We start from the raw sequence: 23,062 nt of genomic DNA, 5'->3' as shown, positions 1-23,062 counted from the left end.
ACAGCGAGAGGCCGGCGAGCGGAAGTGGGCGGGGCCGGGCGACGTCGCATCCGGCGCGGCGGGGTTGAGGCGCTTCCGGCGGGCGGGGGCGCAGGCGGAGAGCTGAGGCGAGCCCCCCCCCCCGGCCGGTCCCTCCCTCCGTCCGTCGCCGAAGGGGAGCCGGGAGAGGCGGAGGCGGAGGCCCGGTAGGGACGCGGCGGCGGCGGCGGCGGCGGCGCCTGCGCAGAGGGGACCCGGCCGGCGGCGGGCGTCGCGTGGGAAGCGGCTGCCACGTGGAGGGCGCAGGTGGGTGTCCCGGGCGGGGGTCCGGCGGGGTCCGGGGCTTCCCTCCCAGCCCGGCCGGCCTGGCACGTGGCCCCGCTCGCCGCCGCTTCCTTCCCTCGACCTTCGTCCTCTCGATCGCTGTCTTCCCGGCCCCCGGAGAAGGAGGTGGGGAAGGGGAAGCGGCTGGGACAGGCGCCCCTCGGGCTCTCCGGCTCGGCCGCCTGCCCCTTTGAGGGGGGGAGAATGGGGGAGGACTTGGGAGGAGGGGATGTTTGCCCCCGGGCCACGGAACGATATACAACATCGCACATACAACTTCGCTGGCCCAGATCTGCTTCTTTCCCTGGATCTTGCCCTGTTTGGGAACTCATAGATCTTCGTATGCAGAGTGTGCACAACGAAATTGCAATTGAACTGCATGCTGGTGAGATGTGGGAGCACCAATGGCTAAAAGCATCTGGGTAGAGAGCCCAGAGTCGTCGTCGTTGTTGCTGGTCTCCTTGAAGGGCCTGCATGGAGAGGGGAGCTGTGGTGGCCCTTCAGACATGGCCCGAGGGCAGCTCCCATCATCCCTAGCCTGGGAGTTGGGAATTCAGCCACACCTCTGAGTGACATATTTCTCTCCCCCCTTGGCTTCAGGGGGAAGGGCGGTAGCTCAGTGGCAGAGCTCCTCCCTGCTCAAGGTGTGAAGGGCGCCCGGCTCCCCGGTATGGCGTGGGGAGACCCCCAGCTGAAAATCCAGGCATCCCAGAGGTAGCAGGACCAATATAGAAAGAAGGCTGTTTCCTTCTCTCCTTGTGTTTAGATGGGCAGCTGAGGAACCTAGCAGGTCCCCCCAAAGAGGGTCTTCCACAACCCGGGTGCCACCAGAGGTTGGCACTGCTAATGAAGAGGGCAGTTCCAGAACCAAGGTGGGCACTGAAGAGGTCCAAATACTCTGTTTCATCCAGGAACACTTGTGCCTGGGCTGCCACAACAGGCCTGATCACCTTGTCACCTTGACCTAAAGCGGCCTGTTTGCCACCAGACAACCAGAATTCACTGAGGTCCACCCAGAGCAATTCTGTTTCCCCCAACATCAGGAGGGGGTCTTACTAGGATCCTTCAGGAAGTGCCCCTTCCCTTAGGGAGGTACTGTCTGCTCCCACCACCCCCAAAAGCCAAGGGCACCCATGGCCAGCCTCTTGCCCCCAAGGATTCTGTAGCTGGGCTGCGCAAGAACCTTGACCAGAATCTGTGGTCTTGGTCGAGGCGTGTTTGAGCTGCTTTATTTGCAGAGTGTTTGCAGTGGGTCGCAAAGGGGAAGGGCCCCCGCCTTGCACATGAAAGGTCCAGTGGTCAGGCCCCAGTGGCAGCATCCCCAGGCAGGGCTGGGAAAAGACTCCCTGGCTGAAGTCCTAGAGAGCTGCTACCAGTCAGTGCAGGCAGTACGGAGCTAGATTGTCAGTGTAGCTGCCTGTGCTGATTTGCAAGAGATTTCAGAAGTATGGTGTGTTTATTTTGCTCTTGATGACACCGTCAGCTGCCTCTGGCAGGCCCTGTCCAAAAAGGTGGCAGCATAAATGATTTTGTACATATATAAAACGTTTCAGTCAATGGAGATGCAGTTTGGATGGAATACCAAGATTCCTCGCAGCTTCGCATGTACGCCTTGGGTGGTTGTCTCAGCGCCAGAATAATCAGCACCAGCCCTCCAAGCAGCCGCTGTGGAAAAAGCTGCTCAGAGAAGCTTTGGAATCTCTTCCTTAACCCTTTCAGAGGCTGGGGGAGAGAGGCTTCAGGATCTTGGGGATTGTGTTCCTGAGCACACGGCTGGTCTAGGTGGGCTCTTGAGTCCCCACAAGAGAAGCGTCCCTCCCTTGGCTCCCACCCTCCCACCAGCCTTCTTTGCGCATGCACGATGGCACAGGGCTTTCCTTTTCATTTGCTTTCTGCCAAAATGCACTTGCAGCAATTAGAGGTGCTTGTTAGGGGCAGCCGCTGGGATCCTGTCCAACGGGCTCTACTGGGAGCTTGCAGATCCTTGCCAAACTCCCTGGAGATTTCCCTCATTATGGGAGTTAAATTTACAAGGAATGGCAAAATGCAGAGGGAGTGATGACATACTGGGAGCAGGGGCATTCCATTAGGCTCTGTGAGAACTTCCCCCCTGTTGCTAAAAGACCTGCTAGTTCTCAGGGTGGGGGTCAAGTTATTAAATAACTTCTGAAGCCGATCAAAGTTTACTGGATTTCTGTGACTCACAAGTGCTAAGTGCTGCTTGGCCTTGAGTTGAACCTGCCCAGGAATAACCAGGGGTAAAGTGTTGGCTGAGGGATGCGGGTGGTGCTGTGGTCTAAACCACAGAGCCTCTTGGGCTTGCCGATCAGAAGGTTGGTGGTTTAAATCCCCGTGACGGGGTGAGTTCCCGTTGCTCGGTCCCTGCTCCTGCCAACCTAGCATTTCGAAAGCACGTCAAAGTGCAAGTAGATAAATAGGTACTGCTCCGGCAGGAAGGTAAATGGCATTTCCGTGCTCTGCTCTGGTTCACCAGAAGTGGCTTAGTCGTGCTGGCCTTGTGACCCGGAGGCTGTCTGCGGACAAATGCCGGCTCCCTCGGCCTATAGAGCGAGATGAATGCTGCAACCCCAGAGTCGTCCGCGACTGGACCTAACGGTCAGGGGTACCTTTACCCTTAAAGTGTGGGCTGAGTGCAAAAGTTTGGGTTGCCTTCCTGTGGAGCATTCACAGTGCTGGACCACAAGCGGGTTTTTTTTTTTTTAAAAAAGGACCAGACAGATTCATGGAAGAGGAGGGATGTCTGGCCTAGTGTACGCCGTGGATATGATGCCTGCCAGACATCGTTGTGGGTGAAGAGGACGTGGCAACACACCTGCATAAGAGCTTCCGGGCGCATCTGCTTGCTGGAGTTGGATCTGGGGCAGGATGGATCTCCTGGGTCTGTCCAGCAAGGCGGCTGTTGCACAGGTCGGCAAGGCAAGCGCTGGTCACATGTGGCTAGCAGATGGTGCAGAGGACCCTTCCGTGGTCCCTGGTGTGTAAGGAGAAGGGGGCATTGTGCTGTAGTTATAATTTGCGTGGGAAAACATGGTGAGGATATCCTGTCAGGTTTTGGGGGCCTGCCGGGGCTGTCGAGTCAACCCTGCAGCGGCAAGCAAAGAGGATCTCCTTCACACATGAGCAATTCCATCCTTGGGTTTGTCATTGTGCGGAAAAAGGTCCAGTCAAAATCTGTGTGTGTTTTTTCTTAGTGTGCCCGTCAGAAGTGAGTTAGAAGTGAGCCCTGCCAAGTCCAACGAGGACTTGCTCCCAAGTGTCTGCTGGACTGCAGCCGTAACGCGTGACCAAGGATCACAGATCCAGGCACCAGCAGTTCCTGGGATTGTTACAGACTTTGCTTTCAAATCCAGCTCGGTCAACCACCATATGCGGCATGCTTTTCGCAACAGAACATATATTTATGTAAAGAATCCACTTTTTACGAATGTAAATACCATTTTGGTTTGGTGCTTGCTAGATACAATGGTCTTACTTAAGCCTAAACTCTGAAACAAAAGCCCGCATTATTCCAGAAAGCCCAAGATGGGAAGTGATAAAATGGGCATTGAGAGGAGGTCTTTGTTGAACCGATCTGGTATGCTTGCAAGATTTCCAGGTATTCACTGAGCAGTGATGTCATGCTTATTGTAACAGGTTTGTTAGTGGAGTAAAGTGTGAAGCTTTGTTTGCTGTTCGGCAACTGAGCCATTCTAGCAGCAGAAGTAGTTTCTTGGGAGGAGGCTGGGGGGCTTGTCTGTACCAAGGCACGGCAGAGAGTCAGGGAGTATAAAGTTGGACGGGGGTGGGGTGGGATGGGGGCTGGAAGCCCAGGCTGGGAGCGGCAGCAGCAGCACCTCCAATTTGGCTAGCTAGACTCCAGCTGGAGGAGTCCAAGGCGCTGGGAGGTCACGTGCCCCAGGCATGAGCTCCTTTGCACCTTCTGTCCACAGGAGCCTCTTGCAAAGGGCACTGGAATTAATCTTTGTTCGCAGGTACAAATAGTAACTTTTCAAAGATGTGCTTGCGTGGAAATTCAGTAGTCTCTTTGTATATACTGTACAGGAACAATATTTGACATTTCAGGCAAAGCAGAAATCCCGAATAGCAGCACCTGGAGGCATCAGTTGGGTGATCTGCTTAAACTGGAAAGGTCCACCACCCTTTCCCCTCGTTCCTGCACTCTCAGCATCACGAGGCCTCCTGACAACCTGGGCAGGTGCCTTCTCAGGTGGCCAGGCATCTTCCCAGGGGGTTTGTCCCTGTGCCTTCCAGCACTCTGGGTGGAGGTGGAGCTGTTGGTTCCTCCTGGAGCGTTCTTTTCGGAGAAGAACCGCAGGAAGAATAATATCTGTCATTACACAGCGAGATGGACAAAGCCTTTTGGGCCAACAGCTAGCATAGCAGAACGAGGGAGGAGGAGGAGAGAGGCACCAGCCGGGTAGAGGGGGGTGGCATCCTGCAGCAAGCCCCATGGGGTGTTTCAGAAAGGCCATCTCCCTTGGTGGCACTGCGTCACTTCTGTGAGCGGAGCATTGCTGCGTTGGAGCATGACTTGCACACGGATGAAACTTTAGTGGTGTTCAGGGAGCTTGGAGCCAAACTAGCTGTTGAAAAGCAGAACCGAAGATCCAGGCCATATTTCAACTCATTCCCAAACGGTTCTAGTTGTTTGGCTAGCTGGCTGCAGTAGCAGAAAAAGTGCTTATGGAGTTAATCCGGGCTAGACTCTTGATGCTCTTTCCTCCTCTTGACCAGGCAATGGAGTTGACCACCTGAAAGGGATCTGACCAGGGAGCCAGTGGCTGCTCAAGGAGGATAAGGAGACTGTAGAAAAGTTGCGTCTGTCTTCACAGCAGAAGATAAAGGGCAGCTCCCAGTTGTGAACTTGCTTTTGCAGGAAGGGAGTCTGAGGAACTGAAGCAGGTGGTGGTTCAGGCTAGTGGTGAGCTGGGGAGGACAGGTGTAAAAATTGGGTTTGTGTGTGTGTGTGTGGGGGGGGAGAAGCCTGCTTCTTGTGTTATAATAACCCACTTGGTGTGTCATTCAGTGAAGCTGAATGTGGGGAGATTCAAAAGAACGGACTCATTCATGCATAGGACCTGCAAGATCACTTAGATCACCTGGGGAGAGTCTGCTTGCAGTACTGCACCCCACGAAAGGTCACAGGGTGGTGACCCCAAAATGGGCATTTTGCGCTCTTCCCCATTTTCCTTCCTCTTCCCTGTTGCTTCAAGTGCCTTGTAGAGACAGACACCTGTTTCCCCCCAGGCCCTCTTTTAATCTGTAGGAATTCCCTGAATTCCTGTTTCTCTGCTTTTGCACAACCTCTTTACTAGTTTTGTGTTGTCTTTTTGTTTTATTGGTGATGCTTCCTACTTTTATAGTATATACTCCTTAGAGATACTAAGCCATTTAGAAATGTTTTAAGTAAATAAATATAGAACGTAGCTGAACTACCAAGAAGTGTGATGATGTACACTAACTTTAAAGCGGCTTTTGCAGAAGTTTAGACAAGTTCATGAAGGAGGAGAAGGCTATCCATGACTGCCAGTTATGACGACTCCCCCTGACCCCCTGCGCCAGAGCCACTTTCTGGGGAGTGTGAACAGGATGGAGCTGTTGTTCGGATGTGTGTCCTTGCTGTGGCCTTGGCTTCTGGCTGGTTGTGGTGGGAGATGCAGCACTGGACCAGTTGGGCCTCCTTGCGTCTGACCCCCTCGCCAGACTCTTCTTTCTTAATATGCTTGTATCACGTCCCTGTTTATGTGACTCCCCGTAGCAGTGAGGTCTAGAAAGATTGCAATTTCTAGAGATATTGCAAATGGAGACCCTGGAATCCTCGCGGCTCTCTTCTTTCTCCTGAAAGTCACGAGTCCAGGCCCTCGGTTCAAGTTCCTTGCCAACGTTGACTCTTGGCCTCTTCCAGGAGGGCTGGTTCTCCAGCACTGACCGTGCAGGGCTTCATATTTATTCCACAGAGCAAATGATAACGGACAGTCGGGCTGACTTCATCTGCGAAGTGCTGGCGCCCGTTTCACCATTTTTGCGTCTTGCATTGTGTGTTTACTCCGGTTCCGAGCACAAAGCTGCCCATTGTGTGAGCGAGGAAGGGTTTGGTCGGCTGCATAATATCCTCAATGCTTTTGGGGATGGAGATAACATCGGGGCAAATGTGCCTTGTGCTGGGGCCGGGGGCTTGGCCCCTCACGGGCCGTTAGGGCACTTTGAATAGAGGGGGCTGCGCCGTCCGTCTGGGGGCCGCAGACACGTCCTCCACCCCAGCCCCAGCCCGCCTTGCAATTGTTGTGGGGGATGTTTTCCTTTTTCCTTTTTCCAAACAACCCTCCAGGGCGAGGGGTGCCAAAAGCGCTCTTGATAAGGCAGCCCAAGCTGCCCTCTGGATGCTTTCTTATTTAAGGGTTGAGACAAAATAGTTCATTGGCGGGGCTTCCCTTGTAGATAGGGGGCTGGCAAGCCCCACTGATAAAAGCAGCTGCAGCTCCAGTGAGGCCAGTCCTGTCTCCTCTGGCTGCTGGTCCAGCGAGGTGCAGCCTGCCTGCCTCTGGCCCATCTTCTCCCTGGCTGGTGCTGTCAGATGCTGCCCAAGAGAGGAAGGGCCCTGCTGGTGGCAAGAGAGGCAGCCAGGTGTGTGTTGTGTCTTCTAGACCCGGAAGCAGCGGGAAGCGTACCAGCAAACTCGGGGGCTGCTGTGAAGGGGGTGGCCATGTGTTCTTGCTTCACCCTGAAGGTCTCGTGAGGTTTCTCCAGCCTTGTTGTGCAAAGGGCCTGGCTGTTGGCCAACAGCGGCTCCTGGGTTTCTGAGGTCCAAGAGATGGTGGGATTGTCTTCGTTTTTGGGAGTGGACTGTTTTCTTCCAGAACTCAAGCTTACGGGGAAACTTTGTTTTCATTTCTCCCCTTCAGCCTTTCAAGTTCACAATTTCAAAAGTTGGTGCTCTATTTAAGAATACTCAGCGGTGAAGCCCTCTTGCTTATGAGGCAAGTGTAACGTTATTTCAGGAGGGGATTGAAGTATTATTAATTTCCAAGTATTTTCTCTCCTTTCTCTACCAGATGGTGATGATGATGATTTTTAACTTCCTCGTTGCTTTCTGACTTTTCCTCTGCTGGGAGCTTGTCGGTTCTCTTACCTTTGAGTGGATCTGGGGAAATGGCATTCTGTGTTACGGGACAAAGCAGGGCTGGCAACAAGACCCTGTCTTATGGAACTCCCCTGTTCCCTGTGCCAGCCAGTGAACTGCGCCCTCCTTCATTCCATTCCCATCCGACAGTCAGCCAGAAATCTGTGGCTCATCCTTCTTGGGCCGCTTTGGGGGCATTCTTAAAAATACCTTTTGTCCTTCTGCAAACCTTGGGGTTCTCCTCCACCCGCTGGCGCCTCTTGCCATTCTAGATTCATAAGGCTCAATTGGCACTTATGCCGGAGGAGGACATGGTTGGCCTCGTGTAGCCTGAGGTGGGAGCCTCTGTCTGTTCTTAAGCACTTTGTCTTTCCTTTTCCGGTTCTCCCCTTTTAAGGGTCAGGGGAACTCATATTCTTCATTCCCTGTTCCATCAATGCTCTTGTCAGCCTTTGCAAACAGCTGTGCTGGCTGCGACTGATGGAACTGCAGCCCATGCACCTCTGACTGGGGGCACCAGGCGGGTGAAGGCTGCTTGGGGAATTCTCCGTCCTCCATGCAGTGGAGCTGCTGCTCTCTGGCTGGCTTTATGGGTGACCTCCGCAGGGGGCAGAGTGAGGCCAGGGGTGCTGCTGCTGCTGCTGCTACCTGTCATTTGTGTGGTTGCAGCGCTGGTGGCTGTTGCTCTCCTGGAGCAGCTGGCATCCGTGAGAGATGCGGGCTCCTCTTGGGCTCATGATGCCCCTTTGCTCCAAAAGCCTTTCCTCCTCTTTCTCCTAGCCAGTGTTAGAAATGAGCCAGACGCCAGGCACGTCTACTGACTGGCGCGGGTCCACTTGCTGCGCCCAGGTGGAGGTCTCTGGATGCCTGGTTGGCAACTGGGGAAGGCCAAAAGTCACTGAGAAATTTCCCTCAAAGCTTTGGAATGGTTGTCTTCTGGACCGTTTGGCTTGATGTTTTCATGTGCTGTAAACCGCTTTGAGATTTCTTCTTTAAAATAGAAAGCGCTATTGAAATGAAATGAATAATAATAATAACTCCATCATTCCACTGTGGTGACAGCAACCTGGGTTTAAGGTCATTTGGGGATTAGGTTATATATCTGAGTTTCTAGTCCTGCTGCTTGGTCCCGTGGCCTCCCCTTGACTGCTGGAAAAGGAGCAGCCCAGCTGTGGCCGTGTGCAGAATAGTTGGTGGGTGAACACTTGGCAGCCGGGAGGGAGGGCGCCTGGTTGGGAGTTTGTGCCCCTCTGGAGGCCTTGCTCTCATTCTCTTGAAGAACTTCTGAGGGTGGGGATGTTCAAAGAGCTGTGGGCAACTTGGGAACGGAAGCGGAGATGTTCTCCTGCCAGCCCCACGAGCAGTTTTGCCTCTGTGAGTCCTGCAGATGTTCTCAGTGAGGTTTGCCCAGGAAGGCATCGCTGGGCACGCAAAGATACCCGGGGATGGAATGGGTTGATTCTAGTGCCCTTCTGTGAGCCGGCTGCAAACTTTGATGTCGCTCTTGATTCTTGAGGCATCTGAAGCCTTTGATTTGCAGAGTGAAGAGAGGGACATTTACCTTGGCTGGGCGTTTGAGCCCAAAGGGCGGCAACTCACGCATCCTGTGCAAAAAACCCTTTCATAAATTTAGGGCAGTCGGCAAGATTTATAGAGCTATTTCATCTGGTGGGGAGAGAGGACCGTGTGACCCTTTGATTCCAGTGCAAATGCCTGGTTACAAGATGACTTCACTCTCAAAAGGCAAAACCCATGTTGAATATAGAACATAGTACAGCCTCCCTTTTATAACATCACCTGCAAAGAAACTCTTCACTGTTTTGAAGCTAACAGTTAAACTCTGGAGGCTTCCTTCAAGGGGGCGGCACCTTGGTCACTTGAAAACACTCAGCCATAGGTAAGTAATCACAGGAAGTCAGCTATTTCCCATGGAGGGATTTTTTGCCGTTTGGATCAGCTTGTGGACGCTGTGCCAGGTTTCATTCTGAAAACTCTTGTCTTTTGCAGAAGAGGAAGTTGTAGCCTAAAATGAAGGTATGGGTGGCCTTAGGCCTGTTCAGCATTTTGTACATATTCTGAGCTTGGTTTTGTGGTGTAGCAGAAAGTGGTTATCCCAGGGATTTCTGTGCACCGATGGTGGCTGGTCTGATATATTCGTAAGATAGAAATTCAGCATGCATTGTGGAAAAACTGTATGAAAGCAACTCTCTCTGTCTCTCTCTCTCTCTCTCCCCCCCCCCCCCCCCGCAGCTCCAAGTATATGTGGAGCCCAGCTGAGCTCTTGAGAGGTTTCCAGAGGGAGGAGTGAGAACAGGGATTTAGCTGAGTGTCTCTCAGGGCAGTCTCAAGTTCTTCATAACTTTATTATTTATAAAGCACCTGAGATCAGGAGGCCCTATACAAGAAATTAAAGTACAGCAGCCCCTGCCTGCAGGTTCCTCATTCCCCTCCGTCTGGGAACAGCTTTCTGCTCTTCTGGAAGTGTTGTGCTGCTTAGCGTTAGCTGGTTAGTGATGGGGGTGCATAGTTAAACTCTGGAATTCACTCCCCCAGGACCACCATCTCAGGTGGCTGGAAAAATGTTTTGGCGAATGCATGGAGGATAAGGCTGGCTGAGGTTTCCAGGCCTGGTGGCTGTGCTCTGGCTCCCTAGTCAGGGGCAGAGGACTCCTGTGCTCAATCCTGCTTGCAGGGCCACGGGCTTGATCCAGCCCCAGGGCTCTTCGGGTGCTCTTGCGAATATTGCTCATGCAGTGGGAATGCAGAGCTATGCAACGTTTATGGACAGGTGTGAAAATAATTCAAGAGGTTATAGGAAATGTTTGCCACAGGTGGAAAGATTAACTGAGGTGTTGATGGGGAATTTGCTATGCGAGCTGGAATCCACGGTGACAAGAAACAGGAAAAGTCCTGTGAAACCCTCAGCTGAAGAACTCATGCATTAAGATGTGGAGAGTCCGGGTTCTGCTGCATTAGCAGGGTGGTCAAGGCATGTGTGGGTCAAGGAGGAACATGCTGGCCACTCTTGTGTAACAGCTCTGGGGGGGGGGGAGAGTTTGAGCTGCTTTGCCTCGTTGGAAACATCGCTGGCTAATATTTCACCTCTATCTATATATCTATAGACAGATAAAGATATATAGATATAGAAATATTTGAAGAAATGCTTGTAAGTATCATGAGCAAAGCATTACAAGAACACACAGAATTCAAAGTATGCTTAGGAGTTTCACGCTAAAATTCTGCTGCATCTGTTCTGTTGGGATCTAGCTATAAACCTCCAGTTCTCCTGCCGTGGTTTTTCTTCAGGGTCGGGGCTGCAGTTGGCAGCTGACAGACACTTAAGCAAACTTGTGCACAGAGCTTTCTGCAGTGTGTCACACAAGCGCTCCTCCAGGGTCTGGAAAGGGGTTAGTTTAACCTCCGGTTTGCTCGTAAAACTGAATTACTGTGTCATGAAATGATTCATGTCTGAAAGGTTTGGGAAGCTGTGCTTGTGCTTGGTGTGTGCCCTTTGGTCCGGGGGGGGGGGGGCGTCCTTGGAGAAAGTGTCGGCAGTGGCTGCAGGCTCCGCAAATCTTGGTGATATGTTTCTTAAAGGCTTCTTTTCCCCTTTCTTTCTCAGTGCAGGTCCACTGGTGTCTGATCCCGTCATGCTGAACATGGAGAATGAGGAAAAGCTGGTCAACAAAGGCGAGGAAGATGAGATGGTAATTGGCTTTATGGCTTAGTTGCTTCGTTTTCAAACAGGGAGTGGAGCCTTTCCTTGCTCTCTGGAGTCCTCCTTGTGAGGCTTCTCTGTCTGCAAGTCCAGGACCTCTGAGAATAGAATTGCTTTTCTTCTTTGACTGAGAAGATGCCAGGAGCCCCCTGCACAGAAGACTGGCTGCCAAGCTGTGGTGTGGTGCTTAAGAGCGGTGGACTCATAATCTGGGGAACCGGGTTCGCTTCCTCGCTCCTCCACCTGCAGCTGCTGGGTGACCTTGGTCTAGCCACACTTCTCTGAAGTCTCTCAGCCTCACTCACCTCACAGAGTGTTTGTTGGGGGTGAGGAAGGGAAAGGAGGTTGTTAGCTGCTTTGAGACTCCTTCGGGTAGTGATAAAGTGAGATATCAAATCCAAACTCTTCTTCTCCTTCTTCTCCTGGTTCCCATCCCCACAGGCTGCCCTCGAGGGTCTGGGGCATGGTGCCCGCAGGGCCTTACCCCTGCCCCTCCCTCCATGGAAAGAAGCCTCTTTTCACCATAGACAACTTTAGCCTGCTTTTGGCGTGTGTGGTTTTGGGGGCGGGTGGGGTTAATGGCTGATGGGGGGGGGGGAAGGTTGTAGTATGTGTGTGCTTGTTCCCATAACAGTTTCCCTGGTTTGCAAATGTGCCCACAGATCCCACAGGGTTGTTGACCCCTGGTGTGGGGTCTTCGCAGCAGCTTTGCCCACACAGAAGTCCTTCCCCTGCCTCTTTCCTCTCCTGACTTTGGTGTTGGGATCTGTAGGATCTGGCCAAGCAGGGAGGGAGGCGATGACAAGGCCAGGGAGGGAACCCAGTCAGATGGGCAGCGTATAAGTAACATGGTGGTGTTGCTGTGAGCAGGTGAGAAATGATGTCTTTATTGTGGCTGACCAGGAAAGGGGTGGCAGTGTCAATCCCAGCTGCGGCAGCTGCGGGAAAGGCAGATTCCATCTCCTGGATCTTTAGGGAAAGGGGCCGGAAATCAGCCTGCCAATGTCATAATGCCGTTGTGCACATCTGTGGTGCACCCCCCCTTGGAGTGCCATTCAGTGAGCCTCAAAAAGGAAACAGTAGAGCAGGAAGAGCTTTTGAGCAGGGCAGCTGAGAGGGGCTGGAGCAGCCGCTCCGCTCTAGGAGGATGCTTATGACACGTTGGGCTTTGGGGTGTTGAAAGAAGGAAGGGGGGCCTGGCACAAGTTTATAAAATGAAGCCTGGTATGGAGAAAGTGGGCAGGGGGATTCCCAGGCCGCCTTCTGGTCAGTATTGAGGGTTTGCTCTGTCAGGACTTCCTCACCTTTCCCACCCCCTCTGTTGCTGTCGGAGCTCACAGAGCCTCCCTGCAGCTGCTCCGGACAGATTTCTGGCCCCGATTTCTTTCCATCTTCCTGTGGGCTCCCGCTGCTTCTGTTTCCTCTGCCGTGTGACAGTGGAAAGAAGCCTCTGGCCGCCCTCCAAGTACCTGCCTGATTGCCTCCCTTCCCTGCCACTCTCCCCCCCCCCAGCTCTTCCAGATAGTAGTATGCTGCCCAAGTTGAAGAGAGGAGGGTCAGATTCATTTGCATCGTCATCATTTGTTCCCTGGCTGTGTGTTTCATCTCAGCTGGGCTTGATCCAGAAGTTTCAAGTAGGCTCCTCTTCTGAGGGTCCAGGTGGCCCGGCCAAGACAGCCCCCTCTGTTTTGCCATCCATTTCGGCCTCTTGCTGTGTGGAGGGGCCTGGAAGCTGCTCGGGGCCTCCTCACGGGCTTCCAGTGTCCTTGGATTTTCTGGCAGTGGAGAGCAAACTAGAGATGTGGGATTTAATCACAGAATACAGAGTTGGAAAGGAACCCCGAGGGTCATCTAATCCAGCCCTTGACAGAATTCCCTGGCAGTTGCGCCCTGTGCCTTTACTGCATGTATCTCATGTGCAGAAGTGTTTCACTGGCTTGGTGTCACAGCCCTTGGCAGAAGGCTCACTCTCATCTGAAAGTCTCTCCATCTGTGGGTTTATGGGGTTGAGTGCACAAGCTGGAGCTTGCGAGTGAGTAGGTGGGTGCTTAGAAACACAGCTGGTGGAGAAATCTTGAGGGCCTTTTCCCCTGGGGAATCAGCAGCACTCGAGCACAAAAGCAAACTCCCTTCTTTTGCCAGAAGAGATTTTCCCAAAATGTTCTCAGTTGCCTCCCAGTAACTCTGCTTTGGAACTCAGGCGTAGGCTGGAGAGAACTCACTAGGGACAAGTTTCTGGTCACATTTTGCCGTTGATTTTATCCCCGGCTGTTTTTCTGCCCTCCTCTGACGCTGGGTGTTTTTCCCCCTGTCACCTGGTCAGCAGCCGGACAGGGTGACATGTGTGGCTTCTTTGTCCTGCTCTCCAGTGGCCAGCAAGAGTCTGATAGGACCTGCAGCTCTTGCAGCAGACGGTGTCTGTGTGTCTCACAGTTGCCCTTTCTCCTTGGCATAGATAGGTGGCTGCCCCTGGGCTCCTGCTGTCAAGCGAGCGACCTCCAGGAACCCCCCCTGGTCCTGCCACAGGGAGGGAGAGCAGAGCAGAGCAGAGGCATCCTGAGGCTCTTCTGCCCACGCTGCCAGCTGTGCCATTGCCTTGGTCTGATTGGTTCCCCTTCTTCCTTGCAGAAGATCTACGGCTACACGTTTTGCCGGTGGAAGATGGTCCTGGTGGCTGTGGGGGTGCTGTGCACGGGCGGCTTCCTCCTCCTCCTCCTCTACTGGATGCCTCAGTGGCGGGTGAAGGCGACATGCAGGAGGACTTCCCTCCGAGGCAGCAAAGTGGTTCTGCTGCGGACAACAGTGAGTGCCGCCCTCTTTGGCAGGGGAGATCCCCAGGGAGGCGTGGAGGACCAGGCTGGCCGTGGCCCCTGGGCAGGACAGGCTTCTCCCACAAAGCTTTCTTCGCATGGCAGGAGGAGCGTCTGATCCAGAGGCTCATCTCCCTGGTTTCTGCCTCCCCGCCTGGCTTAAAAACTGGCAGGAACTACTTAATTCTTGTGGAAGCTTCCGAGGGGTCAAGCGGGCTTGCTCTTAAAAGGCTGTCAAAGCCGGACCTTCAGTAGCCCCAAGCACCCTGGGCTTTGGACTTCATATGTGATCCGTGCAGAGATCTCCTCAGCTTAGGGACTGAGCACCACCCAGAAATGACCAGTTGCATGTCTGTCCAACTTTGTGCAGTTCTGCAGTCTGGCCAAGCGGTGCCTTCGTGGGCCGTATTCACAGCCTGGAGCTGTCACCTGTTTTTAGAGAAGCGCCAGGTGTTGTAGAAACACAAAGTGGCCTGGCCGCTCCTTGCAGGCTCAAGAGGAGAGGGGCAGACTTTGCTGGGGGAGATGGGAAGAAAGCAGAAAGTAAATTCTATGCAGAAGCCATTATTAAATCTCATAAAATCACAGAAATGTAGAGGGGACAGCAAAGGTTGTGCATGCGCAGAATGTCCCTCTGCCTTCTGCACGTGTTTGGGTCCCTACAAGGTGTGGAGGAAGCTGGAAGCAAGAGGTCTTGCAGACACTTGGAAAGAAAGGCGAGTCCCTGTGTCTGTATCATAGGGTCTTGGTGAACTCTCAGCGCCTGAGGGCAGTCATCTCCTGAAAGTCCCCCCCCCCCCCGCTTAGCCCAGTGGTGTCATCCTGCCCCCCCTTGAGAGGTGTATTCTGCCCCCCACTTCTGGGCTGGGGCTCCCTTTACACACCTGCCTAGAGTCATGTATAGTTAAGCACCTGCTTTGCAGATATCAAATTGCCAGTGATGTTTGTCAGATCATCCGAAGGCGCAGAAGCTCACTGTCAGACTTTTGTTCTGAAAGCTCTCTCTCTCTCTCTCTCTCTTAAAGGATGAATTCCAGACGTGGTTTTGTGCAAAGGTTCGCATTGTGCTATCATTGGGGCCCAATCTGTTGCAGACTCCAAAATATGCATCGGAGAAGATGACAAATGGCTGCAGTGGTCATTTGGACATCAACCTGGCTGAAGAGGGCGAAAATGATTTGAACAGACGTTCCCAGGCTCACCTACAGGAGGTAGGAAAGTTGTGGGTTCGTCCTCTGCATGGCAGCCTCCAATGGGCAGCGTTTATCCATGTGCCTTTGCCTCCGCCTGGTGGTTACTTGGGAATGGCTGCTGTGCACAAAGGCAGCTTGGGGGGAGGTGGTGGGGCTCTGGTGCGTGAGCAGACCCTGAAGAGGCCTCCCCCTTCCCCTCCTCTCAGCTGCTCCACCATTCGGGGCTCTGATCCCCCAAAGTGCTTGGAATGCCAGCATGCTGCAAGGGGTGGCAATGAGCCGGTGCCCCAGGCAGGTTTGTGGCCACAGGCGTGGGAGGAACTCTGATTTGAGAGCCAATGCAGTGGGCATGATTAGATTATTAAGCAATAAAAGTGGCAGTGTGGGGCAGTTGGGACTGCACACATTTTTTTCATTTGACTTTCAAAATGGTCAGCAGCTCAGTTTGCATTTATGAACAGTCGCTGTCAAGTCACACACTCTGACGGCCTCCTTGTATTTATGCGTCTTCCAGATCCGTTATTTCACCCACCACAGCGTGAAGTATTTCTGGAATGATGCCATGCAGAACTTCAGCTCCATAAAGTAAGAGCCACCGGCTGTTTTTCGTGCCTCTTTGCTGAAAGGACTTTGGCTGGTGACACCTGTTTGTGTGTGTGTGTGTGCGCTCACGCTCCGTTTGATATTCTCCCTTTCCTTTAGGGGTCTGGATGATTCCACTTCCTGTTCGGCAATCCATAATGAACACAGCGCAGGGCTGACCAAGGGGATGCGAGATTACAGGTACACTCGAACAGAAAAGTTGGGGGGAGAGGTGTACTGGAGCCTCTCAGGCAGCTATTTATTGAAAATTGAGCAGTTACTCTCAGTAGTGGTTTTGTGTATGGCAGTGCACTGTGTTAAGAGCGGTAGTCTTGTAATCTGGGGAACCAGGTTCGCTTCCCTGCTCCTCCACATGCAGCCGCTGGGTGACCTTGGGCCAGTCACACTTCTCTGAAGCCTCTCAGCCTCACTCACTTCACAGAGTGTTTGTTGTGGGGGAGGAAGGGAAAGGAGAATGTTAGCCGCTTTGAGACTCCTTCGGGTAAGTGATAAAGTGGGATATCAAATCCAAACTCCTCCTCTTCTTCTTTGAAGTGCAAAAGGGGTGTGGGTGTGTGGAATTTTGCAATTAAATCTCTCCCCCCGCCCCCGATGCAAGGCCTGCCTTGCCTTGAGTCCCTGGGCCTGGGGGCCTCCCTGCCGGCCTGCCCTTCAGCTGGGACTGGGGGAGCCATTCTGGGTCGCTGGGTTTTGCAAAACACCAAGCTGCCTTCTCACCATTCTCCCCCCCCCCACCCCAGCTGCTGCTGCTGCCGCTGCCCCCTTCTTAGTAATTTATAGATTGCTGTTCATGTTAGCAAGCAAAACACTTCCGTTTTTTAGAAATATTATTTTTATTTATTTGGCTTCTGTTTTTCATACAGAAAATTATTCTACGGAGTAAATGAAATTGCCGTGAAAGTGCCTTCCGTTTTTAAACTTTTGATTAAGGAGGTAAGAATTGCATGTGTCTTTGTTTGCGAGAGAGAAGGAGAAGGGGGCTCCCACCTGCTGCTCTGTGGGATCTGGCCTGGGGATTAACTGTGCATGAAAGGGTTAAAGGCTATGGAGGGGAAACCTGCCTGGATTTCCCCTCTGGTTCTGGAGACTTGCAAGTGCAGCTTGGCAGGGGGTTGGACTCGATGGCCCTTGTGGTCTCTTCCAACTCTATGATTCTATGATTCTAGGTTTCACCAGATAGGTTGGAGCAATTGTGGCAGTTTGTCTGCTTTGGGGTGGTGGGGGTGGTGGTCTGTCTGTTTCTGTGCTTTACGTGGGCCCTTTCCTTCTCAACTGGCAAAGTGTCATGTCCGCTCTCCGTGAGCCGCAAGCCTCTTAAGGAAAGCCAAGCAGACAGCAAGGCTGTTCTCTTGCCCAGGCCTGACATTATGCCAGGGCATTCAAGTGGCAGATGTGTGTGCTGCAGTCGCCAGTGGCACCATTTGACCGAGGTGGAAACTCTCTTGGAGGCCTCGGAGAGATAGGAACCAGCAGGTGGTGCCAGGGTGCTTAGCCCCTTGCTTAGACCACTCCTGTGCCCCCCTCTGTGGATTGTGGGGCCCACTTCCCCACCCTCCACTCCTCAGTTGGGGACACATTTGAAGGGTAGTCAGAGCCCCGCTTGCACAACGACGCTTCTCCTCCTCCTGTCCCTGTGTGGCCCCCAAATCTGCTCCAGAGGAACCCTCAAGCCCTGGAGTAGATTTTGATGGGGCTGCAGGGCAATCGAGGGGGAAGTTCCATTGCACAAGCGGAACAGCCGCGTTGAACGCAGCCTTTCGATCTTTGCATGCACCCAGAGGTGTGTGTGAAAGTCAGATCCAGTCAAATTAGCCTGAACCTCAAAAGAGGGTGTTCCTCTGCTGACTTCCTTCTTCAGTTCTACATGCTTTTCAAGGGAGAAGCACACCTGATGGCCAAGGGGAGAGGAAGGGGGCACAGAGGCTTCTCGGGTGAAGTCCTCAAGGGCACCATTAGCGCCCACTGAGCTGGCCAGCCCTGCCAGGAGAGGAGGGGAGCTCTGAATCCTTGCCATGTGCTCTTCTGGCACACTCTTCACTTCCCTCCCACGCAGACCAGGATGTCTGAATTCTAAAAATGTATGTAATAGGAGGCCATGAAATTCTTGACCTTCGGCACCAGAGAGAGGAGGGTGGCTCCTTCGTGCAAAAGGCATAATCCGTTGCTTTGTTTTGTTTTCTTTCTCTCCCCAGGTCCTCAATCCTTTTTACATTTTCCAGCTGTTCAGTGTGATCTTGTGGAGCACAGATGAATATTACTACTATGCAGCAGCCATTGTGATAATGTCTCTGATCTCTGTTGTTAGCTCACTGTATACCATCCGGAAGGTGAGTTCCAGGGCTGTTTTTGAGCGCCTGCCTGCCTGCTTACCTGTGGCAGGTGAGCTGCTGCCTCGGTACTCCCCTGGGGCTGGCATTCCAGCGGCAAACTTCCGCTTCTGTGGCCTGTTGAGGTTTGCTGCTCTTGAGTGCAACTTGACCCCCAGCGGGTGGGGTTGCAGTCGGATGTTGACTCTTCTCCTTCCCAGCTGAGGGTGTGGCTTTGGAAATGCTCCACAGCCTGCAGAGCTGAACCGGCGTAGCTTGAAATCTCTTCATGTGTTGTGACAGCTGCACATGGCCACTAGCGGAGGGTGGGGGGGGGCAGTTAGAAGGGCAGCCGGGTCTTCTGAAAGATGTGTGACTCTGGTGGTGCAAAGTGCGGTCTGGGGGTGAACTAAGGAGCAGAGGAGGCCTTGCCCAATTCTGCCCAGCCCTCTCAGAGGGCGGCATCCAGGAAACTAGATCCGTCAGTGCAAGGATATAGGTGGGTGCTGTGGAACATCCCCCCACTCCTTTCCTGGTGTACCCCCCCCCCCCACGCCTGCCCCAGTCCTGCTCTGGGAGGTTTGGGAGTCCTTTGGGCAGCAGCGGTTGGGAGGAGAAAAGATTCGGAACTAGATTCCAGCACACACACAAATGGTGAAGATACCCATGTTGGCCCTAAGAAAAATGTCAAAATCCATATCCGGGCAATACCTCTCTTAGGGCAACCAAAATAGGGTGGGAGCTTTTGAGGGTCCCAGAATGGAGGAGGGGGAGGAGGAGCCAGGTGCCACTCGATGGCACCCTGGGCCCTGCAAGCCACTCTGTGACGTTTGGGTTGGCCTAGTGCTGGCAAGGCTCTGGCGAGTGTGTGGCAGAGGCGAGGGGGCTGGAGACTGAGCCAGCGACTCCTGGGGTTCAGGGCAGGGGCAGTGCTGACTGGCGGGGGTTCAGGAGGCAGGACCACTCAGAGATGGAGGAAGAGGCTGATCAGGTGGGGGGATGGACCACTGCTTCAGGGGAAGGGGCATTGGCCTCTTCCAGAACAGGCTGACCTCCTGCGACTTGCTTGGCATTTCTGCCAGCCACAAATCTCTCTCTTGCCCAGATAGGCCTTCTGTTTCTTGCTGCTGCCTGCAGGCGGCTTTCTTCCTCCGGGGCTCCACTTCCTCCACAGTACTTGTGGGGTGGGGGGCAGTGATGCAGCTGGGAGTCACTGGCCCATCCCCTTAGTGCCCCTTGTGCTGCTGACTAACACCCCCCTCTTCTCTCCCCAGCAATACATGATGCTTCATGACTTGGTAGCTGCTCACAGCGTCATCCGGGTGTCGGTCAGCAGAGCAAACCAAGGTAGGTCGGGGGGGCTGTGCTTATTTGAAAGGGAAAGTGGATCTGCTGCCTTCCTTGTGGGGAGGGGGCTTCCTTGGAGGGAGGGGCAAGTTCTCTCTGGACTTCTCTCCCAGGGGACTGTCCTGGCTGGGCCCAGGGCTGGAGTCTGGCCATAGTGGGCCCTCCAGGAAGCACCAGGGGAGTCCAACAGACAGCAGACCCATTTCTCCTTGTATAGGGAAGTTTTTAATGTGTGATGTTTTACTGTGGTTTACAATTTTTTGGAAGCGGCTGGGGCAACCCAGTAAGGTGGGCGGCAAGTAAATAAATAAATAAATAAATAAATAAATAAGACTGCAATCAGCTAAGTTTTACTTGCCGGTAATGCATTGAAATGAATAAGCAGGACTAATAGCAGAAGGTCTGTTCCGAGTAATACTTCCTTGCTCACCGGCCGAGGTCTCCAGAGAGAGAGGCCCCTCTCTATCTCTCTGTCTCTCCTGCCCCTTCTCCTAGCTGGGGTGTGTCTTGTACTCCAACCTTGGATAGCTCCCCCTGTCCCAATCCCTGAGGGATCTCATGGAACTTTGAAGTGTCAGGCATAGCTCTAATGGCTTTAGCCCAAACGTAGAAGAGTTTTCCTGTACAGCGAAGAAGCTAGTCGAGGTGGAAATGACTAGTCAGCTAGACTCAGAATAAGTATTTACAGCATTTATTAAAAGGAAAAGAAACCAGCAGAGTTTCTGCATACAAAACAAAGTAAAATAAATCCTTTCTTTCTCTCTCTCTCTCTCTTAACCATACACAGCACTCCTACTCCTAACACACCTAACCCCAAACTGTGCTAGCATTCCTAGATAACAGAGTTGAGTGCTGGTCGTTAACCAATCGGAGTAAGTAGTTTCTAGGTCAAGCAGACCTTGGCTTTCTGCCAAGAGTAAATTGACACTGCCTTGAGTTAATTGTGTGAAGCCAGAATCTGTAAGTTTTCATGAGAATCAATTAACAGAAACTGAACACTCCCGTGGGCCAGGGGGCGCTCTCCCTTGGAGAGACGCCAGCCAGCCAGCCACTCTGGCCCTCAGCTGAGCAGAAGAGCAGCCAGAGCAGCTGCCGGGCCAGGATCTCACCCATTGCTTCTCCCCGGCCTCCAGGCGTGGAGGAGATCCTTTCCACGGAGCTGGTGCCTGGGGACGTCATTGTGGTCCCTCTGAACGGGATGATCATGCCGTGCGACGCCGTGCTCCTCAGCGGGACCTGCATCGTGAACGAGAGCATGCTGACAGGTAACGGGGAGGGCCTGGCGGGGCCCCGATCCGCAGCTGGGAAGTGGGTGGTGCTGCTGGGGCTTGGGATCTCTGCCCTGTCAGCTGTGCCCTCGTCTCGTTGAAGGCGAAAGCGTTCCCGTCACAAAGACCAACCTGCCGAACCCGACTGAGGAGCCCAAGGGGGGCCTGGCGGACGAGGTGTACAGTCCCGAGGGGCACCGGAGGCACACCTTGTTCTGCGGCACGACCGTCATCCAGACCCGCTTCTACACCGGGGAGCTGGTCAAAGCCATCGTGGTCAGGACAGGTGAGACAAAGCCTTCTGCGCAGGCAGCAAGTGTGTGTTTCCCCTGGGGATCTCCGCAAATATCCTGCGCGGCATCTGTAGGAGGCCGTCCTGGGCACTGGGCCCAGCTCTTTATTTGATAGATTTTGGGATTTCTCTCTCTTGCTAAGCTATGATGGCTCATGAGAAGTTGCAGCATCCAGCCTAGTCTAGCTTTGTCCAGTGCTGAGGCTGAGGTGTCCCTCTGGCCTCCTCCCCGCTCCTGCCCCTCCGATGCTGCCCTCAGGAGTCTGTGCAAACACCAAAAGCAGCCTTTTATTGGCCCGTGAGCTCAGGGTTGCCTGCCCTGAACGTAAGGAGGTGCTGCTGGATCAGGCCCACAGTGGCCCATCTAGTCCTGCATCCTGTTCCCACAGTGGCCAGCTGGATGCCTGTGGCAGAGCAGGGGTGCTGAGCGGTGGACTTTGGACTGATCTCTCAGGAGGGCACTTGGTTTCTCCCTCCCTCGCCTCCTCACCCGAAGGGCTCACTTTTGGAATATCTGCATGACTCTGTTAATGAAGCCCTTTCTCCTCCCTTGTAGCTCTGAGTGACTTGCCTGTCCTTGAAGGTGGGCTTTGCTGCTGCTGCTGTAGCAGGGGCTTCTGCTGCCTGCCCAGCCTGCCCAGAGACACTCATAAACAAAATGCTGCCTTGGTTTTCTTGGGACTTGTAGGTTTGTGCTTCCGATCCCGTCTCCGAAAGTCTCCTTGCTTCCTCCTAGGCTTCAGCACTTCTAAAGGGCAGCTGGTCCGCTCCATCCTGTATCCAAAGCCAACGGATTTCAAGCTCTACCGAGATGCCTACATGTTCCTGCTCTGCCTGGTGGGGGTGGCAGGGGTCGGATTCCTCTACACCATTGTCATCAGCATTCTCCACAAGGTAGGAGGAGTCCCACCCCTTTCGTCTCCTTGCCAGATCCATCACAGGCTGGGGCGGGGTGGGGTGGGGTGGTTGCTTCAGCCCCCTCCTCCTTCACGGTCTCTAGGCAGAGCCGCATCTGGGCAAACGCCAAGTGAAGCTGCCTGGGGACGTGGCTTGTTCTTTCCCCTTGCCCAGCCACAGATGCAGCACACCTGCCTGCCGCGTGGTCTTCGTGACCCAATCCGGAAAGCTCTCTGAGGAAATTGCCAACTCACATAGTTCCCAGCTGGTTGTGTTCAGCACGGATTCTCAGTTGTTAGTTTTGCTAGGGCTTCCTTTTGAAATACGGTGGTACCTTGGTTCCTGAACAGAAACAAATCAGCTCCCAAAGGCCACAAACCCGGAAGCGTTCTGGTTTGCGAACGTTTTTTGGAAGCTGAACGTCCGACGCAGCTTTCACTTGTGTGCAGGAAGCTCCTGCAGCCAATCGGAAGCCACACCTTGGTTTCTGAATGGTTTAGGGAGTCTAGAACCAAGGTGCCACTGTACCAGAAAGCAGTGCTACAGCCCCTGGCCCTCGGATGCCTCCGGTGTGCGCAATGCTTGTTGCAAAACCTGCATCTCAGGAGCATGGGAAACGGCCTTCTCCCAGGTTTGCATAGCTGCCTGTCTGCTCTGGACCTGTGGCAGGGGGGAGGAAACGGGGGGGGGGGGGGGCTTGTGCCAGCAGCTGCCTGGTTCTGGGACATTCTGCGCTTAAAGGAATGCTCCCCGTCCCAGCTCCCAGTTCCCCTCCTTCCCCTGATTACAAGGTCTTGCCTGGGTGGAACGGTGCTGCTAGATCAGCTGGCTGCAGGTGTCCAAAGGCAACGCAAAAGCCTTTCTCGGAAATGCCCCTGCGAAAGACGTGGGTGCTTCCCATGGCACCTGCTGCAGGAATCTCTCAGCGCAAGCGTTTGAAGGGCTGGCTGAACTGGACCCAGACTGGCCTCTGGGCAGCCAGCGGTGAGTGACCCTCTCATTCATGGGTAGGCAGACTAAGGCCGGGAGCTGGAGCTGGCCCAATTGCCTTCTCAGTCCAGCCCACGGAAGGTCCGGGAATCAGCGTGTTTTTACATGAGTAGAATGTGTCCTTTTATTTAAAATGCATCTCTGGGTTATTTGTGGGGTATAGGAATTAGTTCATTCCCCACCCCCCCAATATA

General features: G+C 53.6%; 1 protein-coding gene across 3 annotated transcripts in view; it reads left to right on the top strand.

Annotated features, from left to right (window-relative positions):
- The first annotated feature begins 204 nt into the window (after positions 1–204).
- The window catches only part of ATP13A3 (ATPase 13A3), a 47,264-nt gene continuing 24,406 nt past the window's right edge, over positions 205–23,062 (top strand). For 2 of the 3 annotated variants that reach the window (XM_079977607.1, XM_079977605.1), the window contains exons 1-12: positions 6,884–6,948; positions 11,067–11,151; positions 13,791–13,964; positions 14,998–15,183; positions 15,680–15,750; positions 15,868–15,948; positions 16,632–16,701; positions 17,961–18,095; positions 19,349–19,421; positions 20,555–20,686; positions 20,793–20,975; positions 21,718–21,875. In XM_079977607.1, the coding sequence (XP_079833733.1) occupies positions 6,899–6,948; positions 11,067–11,151; positions 13,791–13,964; positions 14,998–15,183; positions 15,680–15,750; positions 15,868–15,948; positions 16,632–16,701; positions 17,961–18,095; positions 19,349–19,421; positions 20,555–20,686; positions 20,793–20,975; positions 21,718–21,875 (1,398 nt within the window). In that variant the 5' untranslated portion in view covers positions 6,884–6,898. Of the gene's footprint in view, positions 290–6,883; positions 6,949–11,066; positions 11,152–13,790; positions 13,965–14,997; positions 15,184–15,679; positions 15,751–15,867; positions 15,949–16,631; positions 16,702–17,960; positions 18,096–19,348; positions 19,422–20,554; positions 20,687–20,792; positions 20,976–21,717; positions 21,876–23,062 lie in introns of those variants that run through there. The other variant, XM_079977606.1, reaches the window with a different exon arrangement.

Source organism: Podarcis cretensis (assembly GCF_951804945.1).
Source record: "Podarcis cretensis genome assembly, chromosome: 5".
In the NCBI taxonomy this organism is placed as follows: domain Eukaryota; kingdom Metazoa; phylum Chordata; class Lepidosauria; order Squamata; family Lacertidae; genus Podarcis; species Podarcis cretensis.
This window is presented reverse-complemented; position numbering and strand designations above follow the sequence as displayed.